At 45.8% G+C, this 24,275-nt stretch overlaps 1 protein-coding gene across 1 annotated transcript in view; it reads left to right on the top strand.

The window, feature by feature from the left end:
* The window catches only part of c8b (complement C8 beta chain), a 74,890-nt gene that overhangs the window by 44,191 nt on the left and 6,424 nt on the right, over positions 1–24,275 (top strand). Inside the window, exons 3-14 of the mRNA XM_082973089.1 lie at positions 5,040–5,179; positions 6,560–6,658; positions 11,306–11,437; positions 11,772–11,891; positions 12,639–12,677; positions 13,699–13,764; positions 14,824–14,892; positions 17,438–17,485; positions 18,221–19,037; positions 19,445–19,572; positions 20,272–20,359; positions 23,678–23,960. Of these exons, the coding sequence (XP_082829215.1) occupies positions 5,040–5,179; positions 6,560–6,658; positions 11,306–11,437; positions 11,772–11,891; positions 12,639–12,677; positions 13,699–13,764; positions 14,824–14,892; positions 17,438–17,485; positions 18,221–19,037; positions 19,445–19,572; positions 20,272–20,359; positions 23,678–23,960 (2,029 nt within the window). The remainder of the gene's footprint in view (positions 1–5,039; positions 5,180–6,559; positions 6,659–11,305; positions 11,438–11,771; positions 11,892–12,638; positions 12,678–13,698; positions 13,765–14,823; positions 14,893–17,437; positions 17,486–18,220; positions 19,038–19,444; positions 19,573–20,271; positions 20,360–23,677; positions 23,961–24,275) is intronic.

Genomic DNA, 24,275 nt, shown 5'->3' with positions numbered 1-24,275 from the left:
TTGGGTCAGGGAATGTGTGTATATAGTTTAGTAAACGTGTGTGTGTGTGTGTGTGCGTGTGTGTGTGCGTGCGTGCGTGCGTGCGTGTGTGTGCGTGCGTGTGCGTGTGTGCGTGTGTGATGAGGCTTGTGAATGTTACTTCATCCACACACGCGGGGGATGGAAAGGAATGGGAAGGTAAAGGGAAGGGGTGGCAGATGGTGCAGGCAGATTTGCCCTAATCTACTCTAGACAGGCCTTCACACCCAGCCTCAGCAGACTAGAAGCAGAGACTTGACAGGAGAACATTCTGTAAGACTGTCTAAAGCTGAGTTATGAATGAACAGACAGACGAAAAGACAGACGGATGGATGGATGGCTGCATGTATGGATGCATACATGCATACATAAAAACATGTTGTAGCAATGCATACATTCATATTATAAATAGACACTGATGCATAGATACTGTAGTTGGGTAATAGCCTCTGTAAAGTTCAAAGGTTAAGCTTCCTTAGGTGCTGGGCTCCCGAAACCAAAGTTCTTGTTGCCAACGTCTCGTATCTGGAGGGCCACTTATGACTCTCCATCTGGTGCCATCGTGCCATCTGTCCTTTCCTCGTCCCCATTTTACTGAGGCGGGGGGGGGGGGGTTGGGGGGGGGGGGGGGGCACAGTCACTATCTTCTCACAGCTAGCTAGTCCACTGACTCTACTTCCGAACTGGAATAGAGCAGGGCTAGCGGTAATCGTCCTCTCAGTAGGTTGAGGCATTTTCGTCTCAGGTGGGTAACTGGAGTGCTTTAGTCTGAATTGCTCTAGAAACCTGTTTACAGTTCCACTATTACAAAAACAGGGTTCTGGCAGTGCCTGCTATACTTTCAAGTGTCTAGCCTAGCAAGCTACTCTGTACATTTTGACTCTGAGACTTAAAAAAAAAAAAAAAACACAGAATAGGGAGTAGGGACTTGCTCAACCTTTTTGTAAACTCTTCCAGGAGCCAAGAGGGTGTGAGTCATATCGTGCTTCTTCCCAAAGCTGGAAGCATCATACAATCAACATCCTCATTCCCTGCAGCGGTTGGTTCTCAAGTCTATTGTGGTGCGCTCACCGTGATGTGAACCCTGAGCATATACTGCAGGGGTTACCATGCTGTATCTAGAGATTCTGGTGCTAGCGTTTCCTATGCAGGGAGGGCTGCTTGGGGTTTTTGTGGATCTTTACATAAATCTACTAAATTTCTCATCAAGTGTGATTACACAGTTGGCATAGAGTACAGTGTAAAGCAGCAATCTGTTTAGGGGACACAGATGGGGGGGGTCAGATGATACAGTACTGTAGTAGTACAATATATTTTGGTAAGACTTGATGATATATGATATGATGCACTTTATGATGCTGTTTTATGATGCAGCGTTCAGTATGTTAAAGTCTATGATGGAATACATCAAGATGCACGCTAGAATACCAATTCAACGTGACGCGCAGTGTGGGAAATGTGACTAGATTTGAGGTGACGATGCGGTACAGTCAAAACACATTTTGTGACGAACGAATATAGGGAAGGGATGAGCTTTCAAATGAACAGCACAACAACAACAACAAAAAAACGTGTGTTTTATGTGGTTTCTCCCTTGTAGTTATAGATCGTGCGTGCCAGCTGATAACGCACTAGACTGGCCTCCAACGCTCAGTGACTATATGAGCCTCATTTTCTAGGCCTATCCTCTAGCAGAGAAACAAGAATTAGATGTGACATTCACCTACTTGGAGAGTTTAATGACTTAAGCATCTTCAAGCCCTCTCCCCCTTTAGAGAGTTGAGGCCTCATGAATTAGTGAGCGACTGTGCATCACAGGAGGCTGCTGAGGGGACGGCTCATATCAATGGCTGGAATGGAGTGAATGGAATTCTATCAATCACATGGAAACCATGTGATTGACGTGGTCGATACCATTCCATGAATTCCGTCCCAGGTATTACTATGAGGCGGCCGTCTCCGAGATGACGAAAGGCTCTCCACCTTCATTCGCAGGGCCACTTCATTTGACCTTTTTTCTCATCCTATTTTTATTTCTACTTCCCGGGGGAATATAAACACTGACATACTATTTCATTGAAATATTCAGCGCGAGGAGGGGAAACTCAAATGACATTCCTGTAAGATATGGCATGTGGACGGCATATGTTTTCAGCGGTGGAATGAGTTCATTTGGTGTTAGTATGGTCTTAGTGTGCAGCTTGACGTTTTTTTGCTAGGGATAGTAAAGGCTGCCCTGCTTCTGTTGCACAGACCTTAGCCACGCAACCTGTTTAAAATGCCCTGCTAACTGACGTGATGTACTGTGTAGTCCCTTGACCTATAATAGTGAGGCAAAGCGGGGCCTGAAATAGTCTAAACTCTCCAAGGTGCCGTCGACCTTGATTTGAAATACCACTATCCCTGTGTGTCAGCGGTGTGTGTGCGCGTGTGTGTGCGTGTGTGTGTCTCAGCAGTGACAGATGGTTAACACTGACAAACCACCTACAGGTTATGTAGAGACAGGTTACTCACAGACACAGACAAGTGGATGGTTTGGGCCAACATAATCAAAATGCGGAGGGGAAGACAAAATGAGAAACATTTCGGTGTCGAGGCGATGGTTAGGTGGGGGAGGACGATGACAGGAGAGACCGACAGAGAGACCGGACGAACACTACATGACCAAAAGTAAGTGGACACCTGCTCGTCGAACATCTCATTCCAAAATCAAGGGCATTAATATGGAGTTGGTCCCCCCTTTGCTGCTATAACAGCCTTCACTCTTCTGGGAAGACTTTACACCAGATGTTGGAACATTGCTGCAGGGACTTGTTTCCATTCAGCCACAAGAGTATTAGTGAGGTCGAGCACTGATGTTGGGTGATTAGGCCTGGCTCCCAGTCTGCGTGCCAGTTCATCCCAAAGGTGTTCGATGGGGTTGAGGTCAGGGCTCTGTGCATGCCAGTCAAGTTCTTCCACACCGATCTCAACAAACCATTTCTGTATGGACCTCACTATGTGCATGGGGGCATTGTCATGCTGAAACAGGAAAGGGCCTTCCTAAAACTGTTGACACAAAGTTGGAAGCACAGAATTGTCTAGATTTCCCTTCACTGGAACTAAGGAGCCTAGCCCGAATCATGGAAAACAGCCCCAGACCATTATTCCTCCTCCACCAAACTTTGCAGTTGGTACTGTGCATTGGGCCAGGTAGCGTTCTCCTGGCATCCACCAAACCCAGATTCCTCCGTCGGACTGCCAGATGATGAAACGTGATTCATCACTCCAGAGAATGCATTTCCACTGCTCCAGAGTCCAATGGCAGCGAGCTTTACATCACTCCAGCCGACGCTTGGCATTGCACATGGTGATCTTAGGCTTGTGTGTGGCTGCTCAGCCATGAAAACCCATTTCATGAAGCTCCCGACGAATAGTTCTTGTTCTGACGTTTCTTACAGAAGGAGTTTGGAACTCGGTAGTGAGTGTTTCAACCGAGGACAGATGATTTTTATGCGCAACGTGGTTCAGCATTCGGCTGTCCCGTTCTATGAGCTTGTGTGGCCTACCACTTTATGGCTGAGCCGTTGTTGCTCCAAGAGGTTTCCACTTCACAATAACAGCACTTACAGTTGACTGGGACAGCTCTAGCAGGGCAGAAATTTGAGGAAATGACTTGTTGGAAAGGTGGCATCCTACGACGGTTCCGCATTGAAAGTCACTGAGCTCTTCAGTAAGGCCATTCTACTGCCAATGTTTGTCTATGGAGATTGCATGGCTGTGTGCTCGATTATAACCGAATCCACTCATTTCAAGGGGTGTCCACATATACATTTGTGTGTGTACCAAAAGAGCCTGTAGCTAGCCAGACAAATATACTTCCTCCATCTCCCACACCGCACTCTCTCTCTCCCCCTCTGCCTCTCTCTTCCCTCTCTCCCTCCTCTTTTCCCATCCATCCATCACCCATGGGGGGCTTATGGGATTGTGGGCGTGCGTTGGACCGAGATGATTCTTCTCAATAGCAGCCTTTCATGCTGTTTATCACCAGCCAACAGCTCCCATGGGAACAGAGGGGGGGGGGGGGTGCAGTGACCACCTTCTGACCCGCTGCCTCCCCGTCAGCCCACTCCCGAGCTTCCGGAATGTCCTGCCGGGATAGGTGGTGCTGGATTGTTCAGTTGTCAAGTTGTTATCTGATTTGGTTTAGCCCTACAGTGGGCTATTTAGATTTTGGCATATTAGTCCTTAGATTGCATTTTTCTATTTCAAATGTCTTTTTTTTCACTCAGTCAGAAAACAAGGAGGATCAAGACCCTCTTCATGATATAAAACGTCCTTTGTTGCTGTGGCATGTTGTTCAGGAGACCAGATTCTAAGAAGCCCCTTATGTGTTTCGGCGTCATAGCCTTCGTCAGGGAGACAGGATGATGAAGGATGATGCTCTCGTTTTCTCCTGAGACGTTTCATATTAATATTCCATAAATATGTATTTTCCCACCTACAGCACCCCTCTACCTTCGCATGTACAGACATAGACACAGACACACACACCTCTGAGCTACTAAAATCAGTTGAACTGACATGTCCCTGCTACAGTACCTGTGATTTATCATTTCTCTCCTTCCTCCTCTCTCACTCGCTCTCCCTCTCTCTGTACCCCCCTCCCTCTCTCTGTACCCCCTCTCCCTCTCTCTCTCTGTCCTTCTCTCTCTCCCTCTGTACCCCCCCTCTCCCTCTCCCTCTCTCTGTACCCCCCTCTCCCTCTCGCTGTACCCCCTCCCTCTCTCTCGCTCTCTGTCCTTCTCTCTCTCTCCCTCTGTACCCCCCTCTCCCTCTCTCTGTACCCCCCCTCTCCCTCTCTCTGTACCCCCCTCTCTCTCCCTCTGTACCCCCCTCTCCCTCTCTCTGTACGCCCCCTCTCCCTCTCTCTGTACCCCCCCTCTCTCTCCCTATCCTTCTCTCTCTCCCTCTCTCTCTCTGTACCCCCCCCCCCCCCCCCCCCCCTCGCTCCCTGTCCTTCTCTCTCGATCCCTCTGCAGGTCAGGACCGCAGTGAGGCGGGGCTGATTAAGCGTTTCCGTGGTGATGGCGTGCGCTACAAGGCCAAGCTGATTGGGATTGATGAGGTGACAGCGGCGCGCGGGGACAAGCTGTGCCAGGACTCCATGATGAAGCTCAAGGTGTGCGCGTGCACACGCGTGAGCGTCTGATAACGAGGACAGTGCCTTGAACTTAGGAGAGGGTGGTGGCGTTCACGTCACAATACGTTTGACAAAATACATTGAAACAGCGTTGATTCAACCAGTTTGTGCCCAGTTATAATACATCTCTTCTGGACGATTTAAACCATGCTGGAGACATAGTAGCATTCCCGCACAGCCAACAGGCAAATCCATCTCCTGCTCTGATCCTCTCATATCAGATGTAGTGTGAGTTGCTCCACATGTCCAATAACACAACAAGCAGGAGTCTTGTAGATCCGCGCTGTGACATTTGAACAGTGACCTGCCTATGACTCCCATATCCAGCAGTCACTGCTAGTTACAGTCAATGCTCTTATGTCAATACAGGCACGCTGTTATCTAGACAGGCAGAGGAGGGGGATGGAGGGATGGAATAGAGGAGGGGAAGGGGTCTCTATCGAGCTGCCTTCTCTAAGCTTGAGGACTTAATCCACCAAATGGGGAAGCCGATTGTCGATCGACGACGGCCATAGACTCCCCTCTCTCCACTATTCATCGGATCGCTCTTTGTTTCCCACTCTGGAGAATGGGGAGGGAGAGAGTTTGATGGTTGATGTTTTCAAAGCGTCTCTGTGTTAAGGGCTGAGGCTCCGAGCTTATGCTGAGGTTGAAAAGAGGGGGGGGGGGGGGGGGGGATATAGTGTACTGGTAGCGTAGAGGGTCGCTCGCTCAACCCTCCTCAACGTGACTTGGGTTCCAGGGTTGTCAGACGTGTTCAGCGTTCACAATGAGGTTCTGTCTTCTTCTTTCTCTTCTCACACAGCTTCTTTACATGAAAGACATGTCAGGCGTGCGCTAGCGAGGGAGGGTCGTGCCTCGGTATAAGTCTGAGGAACATGCAGGAAATGTTAATTGTTTTTGTAAGGGGGAAAAGCAGCTAAGATGCATGGGAACATCGACTTCAAAGGCTCTGTGGTTGTTCAGTCAGCAAGACGTGACGGAAGTGTTCCAGCGAGGTGTAGGCCATGGTCGGTCAGCAGAATACGTTCAGTCAGCACAACTCAAACTCGTGCAGGCAACAGCAGCCTACTTAAGAAACCAGCCTCTCAAATACTAAACAATAAAAGACTCTGTGATGAAAAAGAAAAACACTGAAGTGTTGAGAGAATGAAGGTTCAAAAGGAGCAACGTGAAAGAACGTTCTGTCCTATTGCACCTTATGTAACAGCTGCCACCCTCTTCCCTTCCCTCTTCCCCCCTCCTCCTCTCCTTCTCCCCCCTGTCATACTTACCTGAGTCGTGGGTCGGCGGTACGCTGCTATCTTTCATGCTGAGCGTATTTCCCTTCATCTCCCTGTGTATCTTCCTCTCCTGCAGGGAATGGCTACGTCGGCGCGCTCCAAAGGAGAGCACAAGCAGAGAATCTTCCTCACCATCTCCTTCGGGGGGATCAAGATTTACGACGAGAGATCAGGGGTGAGTGAGTGATGAGGCTCCACTGCGTAGCTCCGCCGCCGGGCCTGCCCGTCGGCTGAGCTGAGTTACGCAGCCAGGCCCAGCCCCAGCTGCTCTGAACATTTATAGGACATTGAAGTTCAATCACAGTCATGTAGAAAAAGGGCAGCCATCTTGTGCGCCTACCTGCCATATGGTGCAGTTGACATGCCAACAATACAACAAAAGCAGATATAAACATTATGTAGGGTGTCCAATCAAAAATGCTTATTTTGACCAATGGGTGAAATAGATACTCCTCTAAGAAAACCAATCATCCAAATGGAGGCCAGAGGAAAAATGTAGTAAAAAATCTGGAAAATAGGCTACCACCGTGGAATATTACATAAAACAATATAGAGGTAAGATTAATATCGAGTTTGAGACATGACATGTAATGTTTTCATACTTTAGTATACGCTTTTCATATAAATGCGAAATTGTTGTTATTTTTTTAAAGATTTCTCACAAAAACAAGTGCAGCCTATGTCTGTGAAATGTCAACGGTGTAAGGGGTGCGTAACCGGTGGCAGGGAAGTCAGACAGCAGGAGAGCAGAGCTTGGTAATAGCCGGAGCAGTTTAATCGCAGAACCAACGGCATAAAAATAACAAGATATGGGTACAAAAACCCGTCGCGCACCAATCAACACGTGCACAAGCACTTACAATAAACAATCCCACACAAAGACATGGGGGGAACAGAGGGTTAAATACACAACAAGTGATTGAGGGAATTGAAACCAGGTGTGAGGAAAAACAAGACAAAACACATGGAAACTGAAAAGTGGATCGATGATGCCTAGAAGACCGGCGCCGCCCGAACAAGGAGTGGACCCGACCTCGGCGGAAGTTGTGACAAACGGAGCACTGAGCATATAGCAAGCTTTTTATTTTGAAACCCTCTTACATTTAATTCGGCTCGTATCATGCTAATTTAGATTTTTGCGACCCGTGGAAACAACTTTGCACTGACCACCACAACATGTACAATCCTCAAGTTGCTACGAGAAAGAGGCACTGCTCTGTCAACAGAGCCCAGTACTTATTATCGGATGTTTTATGCTACAAAATCTGACTTCTTGGATATAATGTTAATGACATGTTAGAGAAAGACCTCACTGAACAATTCAGAACATGAAGAATCATATTTGTCTTGGTAAAATGTATTTTAGAACATAATGATGTGACATTTCATCACCAAGGCGCTTTTTCACCCACTCAGAGTGGAAGGATACTCTACATTATGGTAAAAATGTCATCAAGCCTTCTAATTGGCTAGGTGGAAATGTCACAACATTGCTTCCACCCATGCAATCCTTAGATCTATTATCCTGTGTAGGGTCATGTCTTTTGGACTATCATTAATGTGAAGACTGTTATATTATCAAATCAATTCTCTAGGTGTAATTATTATGTGATTAAACTATTCACGTAAACATGAATTAACTAGGAAGTCGGGGCACCACAGGAAAATGTTGTTTAAAGAATTACTATTTCCCGGAATTTAACTCTCTTCAGATATTTACATATCTTATCGATTACAGTCACTTATTGATGTATTACCTCATCAGTCATATTCTGAATATCACAAACTCTTGGATATCTGCACGAACCCTAGCGATATACAAATTGGCTAAATTATTTATTTACTAACTAATTAAATAATCACACAGAAGTACACAAACACACACAGGATAGGTTATACATTGGTTACTAACATGATACAATGAAAAGACCCTAGTGGACTAAACCGACATGATGGCTTGTTACACCAAATTAAAAGGGAGGGGCAAGTAAGAAAGAGCGGGAGAAAAGACAAAGAACTCTAATATCGTACACACAATAACTATGCTCATGGAAATGCTAATACATTGCACATGAACAGCCACTCATTCGAAAGGAATTGCAATTTACATATTTACGAGTGTAGGCCTTTGTTGTCTCTCTCTGTAATCGCCGGTCCGTCTGCTGGAGAGTCAGTTGACAGAGAGTCTCTGGTTTGTCCACCAGAGATCAAAGTCTTTCGTAGTTGTAGCTTGTTATAATGGATACGTCAGGCGTACCAATGGTCGTTCAATAGGGAAATGTTCTCCCGAATGGAGCACCATTCAGTCGTTCGATCGGTCGCATTTACCAGACTAAAGTACTTAAACAGCTGCAGACTGAATGTGTAGTCTTTAGTTTTGTAGATTTCTTAACCTTTTGAGACGTCCGGTTCACACCTTAGTCTGCTTGGTCTATAGAGTGGTAGATTTCTCAACCATTTGTAACGTATTCAGCTGGCGCTGCACGTAACTGGTCTAACGTACATTTTGTCGGAAGTGGGTTTTATATACTTCTGGGAAAAGGGGGCATTCCATGACGCCGATGTAATGTCTGTGCTCCCGTGGGCGTGGCCATTGACTTGGTTTAGACTTCATATGAAAAACAATTCTCTCATTTAGAAGGCTAACATCACATTACATCTTCTCACAAATAGTTTCATATTTAATCATATACGTTCCCCCACATTTGCATGTGACCCTGACAACTGGGAGATATATACATTCAGAGATACAGTTATGTTGTCCTACCGTCTTTAGTTACATCACAAATTATTAACAAATTCCACAGGATTGTTCTTTAAATACCCACGGACCATTCCAAATGTATGGAATACAGAAATACGTTTAATTATTCAACCGTTTGATGTTACTGTACTGCAACGTCTCTCTCTGCGGTAACAAAGGGATTTAAAGTTAATTTCTGAGAGTGAGAGAATGAGTTTTCCTGCAGGTATTTATGACCATCATTAAACTGTGGAGAGAGAGGGGGCGGGGACTATGATTCCCCCCCAAGGGCACTTCATGATAGTAGATATAGCAACATCAGTGTCTAGGGAGTAGGGGCTAAGGGTTGATTTGGAATGTAGAATGAGTAAACTGCTTTCACTTAACCTGGGCCTGGCCTGCTGTATGATGGCTACTGTCTGATGATAAAGACCTGTCTGTTATAATGACAGTGTGTATATGAGTGATATGATGTTATCCCCTTCCCCCTCCTCACCTCCCCTGGGGGCCCAGAGACCTGCTGCCCCCCCCATTCATCACCGCTATCCACTATCCGCTAGGCTAATTAGCCCACAGTTCCACCCTTAATCATCATCATTGCTAACTACTAGCCTAATTGTCCCATAGCTCCACTTCAACTGTCATTAAAGGGGAAAAAGATCATTACGCAATACTGTATATAGACCCACTAGACAACTCATGGTTTGATATTTGATGACTTCCATTTGTATTTTCGGTGGATACTGGCACCACCCGTTATTCACCACCAGCCCTGTCATTTATCAACAACAACTAGATAATACTCCTCATAGAGCCCCATAGTGTCTGTCTGTCTGTCTGTCTGTCTGTCTGTCTGTCTGTCTGTCTGTGTGCGTGTGTGTAAGCCCTGCCCTCTGACGCTCATCACCACATGCGGCTTCTGTAATTTTGTTTGAGAATCATCATCCCCCCCTAATGCCCTTTCATTTTATAAACTGATTCCCCCAGCAGCACTTAATTTACCCAACAATCGTAATGGTCAAATACGGGGCTCTTTCAGCAGGACGAGGCGTTGCAGAACATTCGGATAGAAATGTGTCATGTAGAAAAGACACCGTTTACTGTCAACTAGACTATAGAATATTGTCAGCTCTAGTATGTTCTATTTCTCTCTGCCATGTTCTTATCAGTGCACCCCACTGAATAAGCCCTGGTTTAATTTCTTAGTAGCTCATCCCCGTTGCTCAAAGCTTATCAACGCTGTTAGTGGAGCAGCAGGTGGGAGTAGATGAGTGACAGCCCAACTACTTTGAGCACGTGTGTGTGTGTGTCAGTTGTAGTTTTGAACCAGGTGTTCAGGGCTGCCCACGCTCTGTTGACGACGCATCTTTTTGCATATTGCACAATACACAACAACATCATTCCCCCCAGGTTAGAGAAATCTTCCAAATAAGTGAAAAGGGGTTGTCTGATCTGCGCACATACACACGCACACGCACACGCACAAGCACGCACATACACACACGGACACACACACCCTGATCTGCCGTTGTTCAAGCAGTAAATGTGTTGCGTCTCCTATCCCACTGAGACATGTGAGAGCTGGAAATGAGGAGAAAAAGGGAAGAATGGCATAAGTGGTAGTTATTCTTGTCAAGACTATTCCCTGTCAACAGTTAGACAAAGGAAGACTAATGCATTTACATTTGCTTTCCCTCGTTCACTGCTGCGGTGAATCTGGAGCACAATATTGCCGTAGTATTTGAATTAGTAAGAAGCTGTAGCCTATTTACCGTGAACTCCCAATTCACTCCCTCATTTTGAAACAAAACATTCTTTCAAGAATTCATGAAATTCATAGAAATGTATAGAGCTAGGAGTTTTCCTAGACAGGTCACATGTCTGAAAAAACTCCCGGATCTAACTAAACTATAAAATCAGGAGCTTAACCCTACAGTATCCAACATGGGTCTCCAAGCCCCCTCCATTTTGTATGGTCCATTTCCTCGTCCTGATCTGTCACTTCTTCTTCCCTGTTTCTCAGATCTACTACATCACTTCCTAACTCTAACTTATGTCACTTCCTCCCTGTGTGTTCAGGTTCTGCTGCATCACCACTCGGTGCATGAGATCTCCTATATCGCCAAGGATACCCGGGACCACCGGGCCTTCGGCTACGTCTGCGGGAAGGAGGGACACCACCGGTTCGTGGCCATCAAGTCCGGCCAGTCGGTGAGTACAGGACCTGAGATCCTAATGAGGTGTAGTAGTCAGAAAGAGCGTTACAGCCAAAGTTACAATCAATCAACACATTTCAAATACAATACATAGTGTTGCAACAAGGGAGCAACCATTTGTAACAAGGTCGAAAGATTGTCCAATAGGAAGAACTCTGCTTTTATCCTTTTAGATATTTGCAGCACTGTGTAGTTGGGATGGCGAGGTAAGTGTGTGTGAACAACGTGTGTGTCGTCTGGAAGATGATGAAAGTGTGTGCTCCTCTTCCTTCACCTCCCTCCCTCCCTCCCTCCCTCCCTCCCTCCCTCCCTCCCTCCCTCCCTGGCAGGCAGAGCCCCTGATCATTGACTTGCGTGACCTCTTCACACTCATCTACGACATCAAGCAGCGCGAGGAGATGGAGAAGAAGGCCCAGAAGGACAAGCATTGTGAGCAGGCCGTCTACCAGGTAAATAACAACAACAAACAACAACAGAACTGTTACCATGACCGTTATGCACAATGGCCATATTGAGTGTACTCATGAGTATAGTGAGAGATATTAGAGGAAGGGTGATGACGCGTATCCACATTTTCCCATTGATAAAAATGGGTTCATGTCCGTCAAAGTGAGCGTTCCCCCCTCTTGCGTAAGCATGCTTTCTCGCGTAGCCTAGCGACCAGCAGGCGGAGACGACTGCTTCACGCGCTTTGAGAGCTAGTCCTGATCTCTGTTTGGGCTTTGACTGCAATGCAATTTATTTAAGGTGTTTTGAGGGATGATATAATGCCGCTATTTTTTTTATCCTGAAACATGACTTTCGTGCATCGAAAGACTCCTGTCAATGTAAAAGGCTTAATGTAATGTATAACTGTGTCCACAATGGTATATATTATTATGTTGGAAAATGAATACAGTAACTCAGACATCAGGTTAAGACTATGCACAATAGGTTAAGACTAGGCACAATAGGTCAAGACTAGGCACAATAGGTTAAGACTAGGCACTCTCTCCTGAGTTCCTAATAGAAAACGCCTGTTTTCCCCTAAGCCAATGGCTGATTGCTCACAGCTGACGCCCTTGCATGCTCTTTTGTTCTCTCTCTTTTGTTCTCTCTGTACTTCTATTCGTCTATCCATGGTCTTGCTCTATTCTCCTCTCTATCCGTCTTCTTCTTGTTATGTAAAACGTTCCTTCTCTTCAACCATCACGCAGACCATTCTGGAGGACGAGGTGGACGATCCAGTTTACCAGGTACGTCGCCACACAACACGCGGCCAATCAGAACTAGCGATGAAACCCCATGGGATCTTTTACGCTCTAGCTTCTACTGACGACAGTGTTTTCATGTGATTCATTCTATGGAATATGAAACAATTAATCCTTAATGTAAATATCTGCCACTGATCTGCTTGAATTAATGATTCATGATATCCAAACCATCTCAGTAATACGCAGTAGACCAACCATCATAGTAGCCGGTTTTGTTCAACCATTCGACTCTCCCATTGCCAGTGTTGTTAAACCATATCTTTTCAGTTGATCTGTGTATATGTTCTGATTTTCTTCTAAAGACCTATCTGACCCTGACTGGTTGTTCTCCCCTTTTGCTTTTGGCTGAACCTGATACTCTACTCTGTTGCTCACACTGAATACAGACAACACTAACCCTTACTCTGAACGCTTATGTTCAGTGGTTATGCCCCAACCCCTTCCAAATTTCTGTTGTTTGCGCCTTTAGCTTTTTCTACTGTATGCCCACCCCCAAAAAAGTTTTAATTTACAATTCTGTAGTAGTAGTGACTGTTTTCGTTTTGTTTTGTTTCGAATACAAGAGTCCAATGACTGTGGGCAGAATCCAAACTTGGGATCCGTGCGTGTAACTAACTCAGACTTTCGTGTAAATCATCTAAGTTACAAATGCGGATCTCAAGTCAGGATTGGCCCTTCTGTGTCTAGGTGGTAGTGGAGAGGTGGAGCAGTATTTTGCTGAAGTTGGTGAAGGGACCTCTTCAGTACCTGGAACTACTGCCTGACCAATTACTGTGCTCTCTCCTCTTCCTTCTTCACTCTATCGTCTCTCTCTCTCTTTCTTTCCTTGTTTGTCTCTCTCACACTCTTTTTTTCTCTCTTTCTCTTTCTCTGTATTTTGTCTCTTTCTTTCTCTCTCTCTCGCTCTCTCTATCTCTTTCTTTCGATCGCTCTCTCTCTCTCTCTTTCCGTTAATCTCGTCATGCTCCATCCCTCTTGGCCCCGCCCGCTACCTCTGTTGTAGTACATTGTGTTTGAGGCTGGACATGAGCCCCTCCGTGGCCACCAATCAGAGGAGAGCGTTTACCAGGTACAATACCAAGCCCCGCCCCTTCCATACCTTTTGTAGAGTAGTCAACCCAGAGCGTTGTGTTACATTAGGATATTTCTGTTTGTTAGAGAGCAGGGCAGTACACTCTGGGTAAAAAAAGTATACTCACAATGTTCCAAATGTAAATTAGAATAACATCTCAAGTGCAGTCATGGCCAGTTATTTTGGCAGACCAATTCATCCAGGCTTCTCTAGAGTCTATGTGGGCTCCCTGCAGACATCCAGAGGTATGACCTTCCAGCTCAGTTCAAGGGACCAACAGGAGCCTCTAGGGAACTAGAGTGTGATTTAATCTGGTCCCCCTCCTCCCTCCACCACCTCTCTACTCCCTCACCCCACCTCCCTTGCCCCTCCTCCTTTACCCATCTTCCCTTCTCCGTCCACCTCCCCCTCCTTCCCTCCCTCCACCCTCGTCCCCCTCCTCCTCCCTGCCCTCCCTCCTCCTCATCCCTCCTCCTCCTCTTCCTTTCTGAAGATGAAAGATGAGTTGAAATGAATCATTTGCCATGCCATTTGAACTCCAAATGAAACAAGATCAATAGGCGAGAAGAAAATTCCGCCCAACTCCAAGTCAGCCAGCCGAAAGCGAGAGAGAGAGGCCATATTGTTCACTACGGTTAATAGATTAATGTGAGGAAAATATACAAAAGAGAGGAGAGGGCAAGCGCTCCAGCGTTGTCAGTTTCCATAGATTTAAATCTCTAGCTGAACGTGATCCAAATGGAGAAAAACAATTGTGCCTTCTTAATGTCAAAACAAAGAAGTAGCACACACAATCCTACAGCATTGCTTACAATCAATATGGATTTAAATAGAGTTGATTCAAGAGCTGTGCAACGGTAGAATTTGCATAACATTTTCCTTTAAACCATTTGTAGACCAGAGACACCTTCTGAAATGATGAGTGTTTCAGCTGCAGCAGTAGAAAGGATTCATTTAATAATCAATACGTTTTTTTTTCTTCTTACTCAACCTTGGTAAAATGGTGTTGCTCAAAGCTCACTTTATTCTTTCATTTTGACTCGACCTCCAACACAGGTCCCTACCGCTACCAGTCAGCAGAAGGGAGAAGGGATCTATGACGTCCCAAAACGCCATTTCATGACTGTAGGTGCTTTTGTTTTTTGTTCGTCCACTCCCTCCACTGGCAAACCTCTCATTCCCTCACTAAGGAAACCTCCCCTCTTCTTTAGTGTCCATTTATGAACCCCTGTCTGTGTGACCTTGTGGAATTATTGGACCCCTAACCACCTCGCCGACACACGTAGACATGGTCGTATACACCCACAGACTGGTTATCAGCAGTGTGTCTTGAGGTAGTGGTTGCCTGCCTGTGCAGTCTGATATCAGTTTTCTCGGGCAAGAAATGACCAAGCGTCAGGCCTAAGTATATTCTTACAGTATCTAAGGTTATAAAGATGCAATGATATTGTATATTGCAATATATATTGTTCTGTACATGTGGTATATTGTATTGTTATGCATAGCCTGCCCCAACAGATACACGATTGGTCCATCTAGCTAAGATGTGACATCAGTTGTTAAGATAAATCCAGTGGAGATGGAGATGTGTCTCCGCTTCAAATCCTCCACAGGGTTTTAAATATAGAGGACTGTCAGGCGTCGAAGAGGCGTCTTTTCTCCAATAAAGACAGAACGCTTTGTCATTTCCACTTTCACCAATTTACTTTCTACAGCAAGGTTCACTTTTGACCACAACCAATAGACATATCATGGGATTCACTTTTTGGTTGCGCAAAACTGGAAATATATCTCTTTCTGTCCTTTCGCCGTGTCAGATGCAATAGTCAATACATTTACACGGAGCGAGAGGAAAACGTCCGCCTGGCTTCTGAAACAAACCCTCGGAGAAAGTGGGCTTTTCTTTCTCGCCTCGCTTCCTCTCTCTGTGCTGGTAGTTCAGCAGCGAATCAACTCGACATGATAGCTACACTGCCCCCCTTGCTATCTCTCCCCAAAACACATCATGCTAGCTGGTGTTGTATCAATAGCTGCTTCCGTATCTCTAAGAGTTACTGCTTGTCTGTGCATTCAGTTGGAGCTCAACTGAGAGATCTTCCATAGCTTGATGTGTGTCACTCTGCCTGCCTGTCTGCCTGAGGTGAAGGCCCAGTATAACTATAACCTATGTCTACCCACCTTTTACAAACTATTGTACCTCCCTCTTGCTCCTAACGGATACATAGGACTGTAAGAGCAAGCCATAATGTATAAGAACAATATGTACCGTATATGATCAGATTCCCCCCCCCACACACTTCAAACAGGACATAGACAATATTATGTTACCCCCCCTCCCTTCACCAACTCTGATTGCTGTTTTCCTCTCATTTTCGCTCTTCTTTTCGTGTGTGTGTGTGTGTGTGTGTCTTTATTTATAGCATGCAATTCCCCTGTGTGTTCCCGTGATGATACATCGTCTGCTTGTGCATGGCCCCTGCAGTCTAGGACATACATTTCATGCGACTTACCCATTTCATAGTCTAGTTGTAGAACCTATGTCCCTCCTTCCTACTTCCTCTGAATTGTAATTGTACTGTTCGAGCGCTGAACTTATATGGCCAGGGGGGGGATGAGATATGAGAGTAGCGGTAGGAACGGTCACGTCTGCAATATGGGTCAGGTAGTTACATTGTCTCGGTGGGTAAATATATAGAAGTATATATATTCATTGGGTTCAAGAAACACAGCGGTGAATGTACAGGTAACTGCCAAAATAAAGGAAACACTTGAGTAAACGAGGGATACAAAGTATATTGAAAGCAGGTAAGATAATTAAGCAATTCATATCCCATCAACCAACATTCCATCGTGCAAGGGATCATGTATTAAAATGTCCCAGTTGCCCATTATTTTGGCTACCATGGTTAGAAGAAGAGATCTCAGTGACTTTGAAAGAGGGGTCTCAAAGGAGCATAAGGGGTGTAAAGTGTGTGTGTGTGTGTGTGTCTGTGTCAGTCCCCAGATCTCAACCCAATTGAATACTTATCTGAGATTCTGGAGTGGTGCCTGAGACAGCATTTTTCACCACCATCAACAAAACACCAAATGATGGAATTTCATGTGGAAGAATGGTGTTGCATCCCTCCAATAGAGTTCCAGACACTTGTAGAATCTATGCCAAGGCGTATTGAAGCTGTTCTGGCAGCTTGTGGTATTGCCCAATGCCCTCTAAAGATTTTATGTTGGTGTTTCCTTTATTTTGGCAGTTACCTGTATATTGTATACCGTCCAAATCCTACCTAATCATATAATATTATCTTGTGTTTGAGAGGAATCACAATGGTAATGCATTGTGGGACTACTGGGGCTGATTTGATAGGCAGAGACGGACATAATAATATCTAATCAGTGTTCTTTTGATTGGACTGAATAGCCAATTATAGAGCACCGTGAGAGATTCATTTTAGATCCATCTTCTGATAATGAAATGAGAGGAGACCTAGTTGTTTCTTGGCATCTTCAGTACAATTCTCTTCACACGCAATCACGCATGCACACACACACCCACACACACGCACACACCCTATTAGAGTAATAGAATGTGTTATGACTTAGAAAGTCTGCCTTTGTTTTGTCGTGAAATGTCACTGTTCTCCCTCTCTGTCCCTGTTCCTCTGCCCCACCACAGAACATCAACCACTTTGATCTGTTCGGAGATATGTCCACTCCACCCTCGGTGAGTAACTGTCATTCCCTATTGCTTAGACAGACTCTGACCGTTTAACCATGTCTGCAATGATGGTGCTGAAATATTATGCGTCAACATCGCTGCAACTCCCCAACGGGCTTGGGAGAGGCGAAGGTTGAGTCATGCATCCTCCGAAACATGACCCGCCTAACCGCGCTCCTTAACACCCGCCAGCTTAACCCGGAAGCCAGCCGCACCAATGTGTCGGAGGAAACACCGTTAAACTGGCAACCGGGGGCCCAAGAGTGCAGGCACCCGGTCCACCACAAAGAGGTCCCAAGAGTGCGGTGAGCCACGTAAAGCCCCACAGCCAAAACCCTCCCCTAAGCGGGGTGACACTGGACCAAATGTGCACCGTCCTATGGGACTCCCGGCCACGGCCGGTTGTTGCCCAGCCCGGAAATGAACCCGGGTCTGTAGTAACGTCTCTAGCACTGCGATGCAGTGTCTTAAACCGCTGCGCCACTCGGGAGGTCCATGTGTCAACATTTTAATGCGTTGTTATGCAGTCAAACTACTGTGCGGAAAGTAGAGAAACTCACAGTCAAGACAACCGTTAAAGACCAGTAAGAGATTGGAAGACATTTTGTATTCTGATTTCTATGTGAACAGATGGTTCAATTGACCCCCAAATAGAAAAAGCCAATAAACAAATGATCACAATGACCCCAGTGAAAGGATAGGTGCCTGGTTCAGACGTGTATGTGGATGATTTCCCCCCAGATTCCCCCGTCCCCGGCCAACACTCTGGACCCCAGCAGGAGCCACCGCCAGCCTCAGCACCCCCCAGAGATGTTCACCGGCCCCTTCAGCCCCACCTCTGTCCCCTCAGGGTACATGACTATGGGGCCAGTCCAGGCAGCTCAGTGGGCCCAGCAGGGACCCTTCGCTGGCCAGGCCCAGACCCTGGCCTTCGGGGTGCAAGGGCCCCTCCAGGTGACCCAGGTCCTCCCGGGGGGCCAGCCCGTCATCTGGAGCCAGGCCAACATCTTCCCTGCCACCCAGCAGCAGTGGGCCGCCATGGCTGCCTACATGCCTGCCCAGGCTGTGGGCGTGGGGGGCCACCACATCCCCATGATGGTGCCCATCACCACCGTATGCCCCAGCCCCCAGGGGCCCCACAGTGACCTCTCCTCCACCCCCTCCTCGGCCATCGCCAGTCCCCAGCATCAGACGATGGACCCCGTCCTGCTCCAGCAGCAGCATAGCATCGGTGGGGACTCTGACGGAGGCGAAGGCCCCTCTTCGTTGGGCCTTGTCATGGTGGGCAGCAGGTGTGGCACACCCAGGCCGATGAGCCCTACTTCAATGGGTCTTGGTGCCGTGAGCAGGTGTGAGACGCCCGTTGGCCTTGTCATGATGGCGAGGTGCGAGACGCCCGGTCTAGTGAACGTGCCCCCTGACACCCTGGTCTGTAGCCAGCTGGGCCTGGGGTCATCATCTGCCGCAGCCCAGGAAGAGGAAGGCAGCTGTAGTGACCTTGACCTCTCTCGGATGACCTTGAGTCCAGGCACGTCCACCTCGCCCTCCACTGACTCAGGTAAACTCTACCTATAGCCAGTTTTTCCTACATTCACACTAGATAGTTGCACATACTCATACAGAACAAATAAGTTACCCAACCCAAACCTTAAAGGGAAAATCCACCGGCCACATCTTCATGATGATACAAAATGCATCATTTTGCATGTCATGATAATATGGTCAGTGGCACTTTGCTTCTTGAATGTCCAATATCTTGAAAACTTGACGGCTGACATGCAAAACATTTTGGGACTGTATCAAAAGTGGACAAATGAAAAAAATACCAAAATATTGTTTTTTTGTCAAGTTTCCCTTTAAGCAAACCCTAACTCTACCCATCTGGATAATGTACAATGCTTTAAGACACGGTTAAAATGAAAAAAAGGAGTACAGTACACCCAACAACCAACTCTGTCTCTGCAGCGTCCACCCCAGCCCCCCAACCTGGCTCGACCTCAGACTCCGCCCCGTCCCAGACTAGTGATCCCCCCACAGACCACTCCCCCATCGAAACAGAGGCCACACACCCCAGCACCAGGGAGGATGACTCGGTGAGTCTCAGCTAATCTGGTCATCATGATATAACGATCTATCAAACGGTTGGTAGATGGTTGTTTTATCACTTCACCTGCCATTTTGACTGCAACAGTCTAATAAAGACAGTTGATATATGCTAAGAGGGAAAAAGTCCTTTGGTTGTATTTATAAAGGTCTTGGGTAACGTTATAATTAGAAAATATGTATTTCAAAGAATCCAATAGCATTTTCAGGACTTTATGTTACTGTAGGCTATCTGCTACCGCGTGCACACATGTGGTTATTCTTGGAAAAAGTGATATTTGGAAATAGAGCTAATCTCTTCAATTTTGAGAGTTATTTGTCAAAGGGAAGTGTTTTGGAAACGTCAGATACAATATAGAAATCAAAACATCTTACCTGCATGTGACTCTGTAGGAGGATTTGAAAAAGTCACTTTCTGGTGCTCCAGATAAAAAATGATGTCCTCTTATAACACATATTCTGTTAGTGATATCGAAATTCTCACAACATACATGTGTTAAATAAACGTATTTAGGAAAAGTCAAGGACGGAAGGGGGCATGGCAGAGATATATAAACGTTACATTCATATGCAGTCAAAATTACTGCCTCAGCACTTGTGTTAATGGGTGAATACTGATATTAACCATTCTCCCACTCTCTCTCGCTCTCTTTCTCTTTCTTTCTCTGTCTCTCCCTCTTTCCACTTAGGGCTCATGCACCAGGGCTCTGTCTCCCCGTCCTTCCAGCGATGCTCCAGCTGACTGTCCACAGGCCCAGACCTGTCCACAGGAAGACAGCTAGAGAACACTGGGCTCTGGGTGGGTCTCTTCTCTACTCTCCTACCACTCTCCTCTATCACCCCGTTCTCTCCTCTCCTCTCCTCCCCTTCCCTCTCATCTCCTCATCCCACCCCTCTCCCTCTCTTCAATCCTCTCCTGTTCTATTCTCTAACCTTTTGTATCCCCTTAAGGCTGCTTAAAACATCTCTGTTTTATTGATTGGTCTAACAGCTCTCGACCGCTCAGCTCTTATTGTCTGTCTGTCTGGTGTCTTTTCAGAGGCACAGATCTCTTGTTTGTCTTTTCGTCTCTCTCTCTGTGTCCTTGCAGCTAAATGGTCCTCAGCCAATTATGGAAGAGCCGTGGTTTTCGTTTAAGGTTCATTTTATTATGGCTCTGTAGTACGTTGTAAAATGGAACATTGCTGCATTGATTCAGTATGATCAAAGTAAGGAACAATACTGCCACCTGCTGTCCATAGGCTCATAATTGCACATATTTCACACAAGTGTATGTGTTCTAATGCTGCTCCCTCCCTCTCCAGGAGAAGAACCCTCTCTATGCCCAGAGATATGACCAACAAGAGGAGATGAGAAGAGAGGAGAGGAGGAGGAGGACAGCAGACTGACAGGGAGAGGAGGAGAGACTCTAGACTCCTGTGTCTCTCCACATAGCTGGATTACACTGATCACTGTTAATATTGGCAACCTAAAGTAGCAGTACCATAGGACTGGCTTCTCTCCTGAGATGGACAACACAACACACTCCTCATAATGGACAAACCTTGTCTTTTTTTCCCCCTTTGCCAATTGGAAGGTTTTTCTCCCAGGAAGTGACCTTTGAAACTGTAGCAGCAGGTCGTTGCCATGACAATGTTCTGCCACAGGTCAGTGGGTGGAGAAGTCCAATCTATCATGTGACCTGGAAGCACCAATCTAACTGCAAGTTCAGAAAGAGGATTCTAATGGGTTCAATGGATTCTGATGATTTTTTAGGTATTTTGATGAGGAATGGTGTCCTTTGGGGTTGTACCCTGCAAGGACTCATTGGGCAGAACAGATGGATTTCCCAAATGTTTTCAAAGAACTGACTTGTTCCATTTGCATGAACAGACTTTGTATTGTGGATCCAGCGAAACGCAGCAGCGACTGCGAGACAACTGTTCTCCGTAGCTCCGTAGCTTCCTTTTCCACGCTAAAAGATAAAAAATATAATTTGTCATTTGTAAGCTGCGACTACTGAGTTGACGCTTATGAGAGTTTTTAGGATGACAAAAAAATGGTTGAGGCATCGGCCGAAATAAAAATCCTGTTTGCCAAACTTCTATTTTGTAAATAAGATTTCCTCAAGGCCCCTACTGTACACCTGAATCTCTGTGCCATAAGATAGGTCTGTCATCTGCCTCTCTGACACTACCTACCTGTGACTCTCAACTCTAAAGCAATGCCCTACCAGCACCTCTGTCTGTATCATCTGGATGTTTGCTTTGCTTTTGTTGGCAATTTCTTTTTTGTTCTTTTTTGTTCTTTCGGTTTCTCTGTTGGGTTTGGTCGGTCTGTGACGTATGAACTGTGCTTCTGTGTTACATAGCCATTGAATCAAAGCGACGATGCCTGTTACCTACGTGTGACGTAACTCACTCTTTTGAAAATGAAGTCCACACAACAACAACAAAATATCCACAGGCTCATTTCTTAATAAAGTCACTGTCACTTTTACCTGGGGGGAGGGAAGGGGAGGAAGAAGGGAGGAAGGGAAGGGAGGGGAAGAAGGGAGGGGGGGAAGGGAGGGGAAGAAGGGAGGGGAAGAAGGGGAGGAAGGGAGGGGAGGAAGGGAGGGGAAGAAGGGAGGGGGGGAGGGGAGGGAGGAAGGGAGGATCTCCTGTATAACCTTGTTTTTTTAGCTGTTTTAGACTTCCAGACAGGTGTACTACTCATACTTCAATGTTTTCTTTCAAACTCAATGTTGAATCTACTCTACTGCTTCCAGACCTGGGTTCAAATACTATTTAAATACTTGAGCATTTGTTTTAGCCTGCCTCTAGTGCCAGGTGGGCGGGGTTTGCATTTTGGGAATTTTCAATTGGTCCCATTGCGACAGGCAAGCTCAATCACTCACAGCTAAACAATTTGAAATGATTTCAAATAGTATTTGAACCCAGTTCTGCTAGACATATCTAGGTGGTTTCTAGGAACCAAACCAATAAGCTAGTTGAGATGGCCCAGCCAGCTGCAGACTCCAGAGTGCATTACTATGCCTTATTACTATCAGTTGTACAGGTTCTGTTGCCCTGTCACTGTTACATCGTCCTGTCATTGTATTACAGTAACACAATTGATTGATGCAACTAAAGGTTCGGGGCATATTGTAGGTCTGTCTGCTTCACAGAGTTACAAATGGCCAAAACGTGGAGACTTTATACGACTATGAAATAATATAAATATTATTACTATTTACTTCTAGACTATGATGATAATACCTGTAACCCTGCTCGTATAAGAAAAAGCTAAGCGAAATGGTCCATTTTATTTATGAATTCCAAACGGTCTTGAAAAGAGAAAAAGGACTTTTGTACGTATATTTCTTCCCATTTACTGTACTACTCATGCCCACTGTTCAGTCACAAATAAAATATCATGTGATTCACAGTTTTCTCCTGAATGTTGTATGTTGCATCAGCCATTTGTAATAATGGGTACTGCAACAAAAAAAGGTCATTCATAGGATATTGCGGTCGAATTACCATTTCACTGTGTACTTTCTAAGAAAATAAGTCCTGCATGTATTTTGTTCCACCTCAATGGATCCAGCGGAGGGGGCTGTGTTCTTGCTATTACCTGGGCCCTGTCCAGTCAGCACATGCAGAAGAAAGCTTTTTGAAATGGAGAATGGAAACGAGGTCATTCTTAGTGCTGTTGAGATAGTACCTCCTCCATTTTAAAAGGTTTTCTACCATGTTTCTGTCAACCGTACATGACTCTGTCATTTTGTGTTGTTTAGGGCATATATCCATCAACACAAACCTACATGAAGCATTTTAACTGAAGTTGATCTCAATCTACATTTCAAATAGCTTTTTGTTTTTACATTTACAAGCAATCGTTCCATATTGTGTGGAGTGGATCTGATGTTTCTGTCAAGGGTAATTTGATTAAGGTCAATGAAGGTAAACAAACAGTCTGGGAGATCTCCCAAAAAACATAACGTACTGTACACCGAACACCGTCTGTGTGCTTTGTGTTTCCTAATACCTGACTTATGAAAGTGGAGATTCCCGTAACAGACTCACGGTCTGAACCTAACATTGAGTCCATGCCCCCACTTGTATTGATCAGTGTGTATTTACACACAAACAGAGATACCTGAACACACACACACACACACACACACACACACACACACACACACACACACACACACACACACACACACACACACACACACACACACACACACACACAGCGGAACACATTGTTGTCTCGTCAGGTCTGTGCGTCCGTCTTATTGGAGATTTTTCAGATCCACCACAACTACCATGCTCTCTGTGTCCATGTTGAAGCCTACAGTCAGCCCAGGCTACTGCCTCCTCTGTGCTGCATTGTGCTTGCTCCTACTCCGGTAAGACCTTCATTCAGTCTGTGTGTGGAAGATAGAGATTCAAGGGCAATGGCTGTCCTCTACAAGCGTCAATACTCTATACAGTAGCCAGACATTGTATGACTTAATGTGAGGTTCATTGCAGTACACTTACTCCTGATGGTTAAGGTTTTAGATGGAGGCCTTGTACAACGGGAGGGAACATTATTCTGGATTTAAATTGTTGGCTGTTTAAATCAATGCAAAAGTCCATTGAGAATAGAAAATGGTGTGTGTGCGTGCAGAAGTCCACACCAGAATAGTAAACTAACAAAAATGTGACCAACTGGGGACATT

This window comes from Salmo salar, chromosome 03 (genome assembly GCF_965601325.2).
Source record: "Salmo salar chromosome 03, fSalSal1, whole genome shotgun sequence".
Classification (NCBI taxonomy): domain Eukaryota; kingdom Metazoa; phylum Chordata; class Actinopteri; order Salmoniformes; family Salmonidae; genus Salmo; species Salmo salar.
Note: the sequence above shows the minus strand (reverse complement) of the source record. Positions and strands in the feature narration are given on the sequence as shown.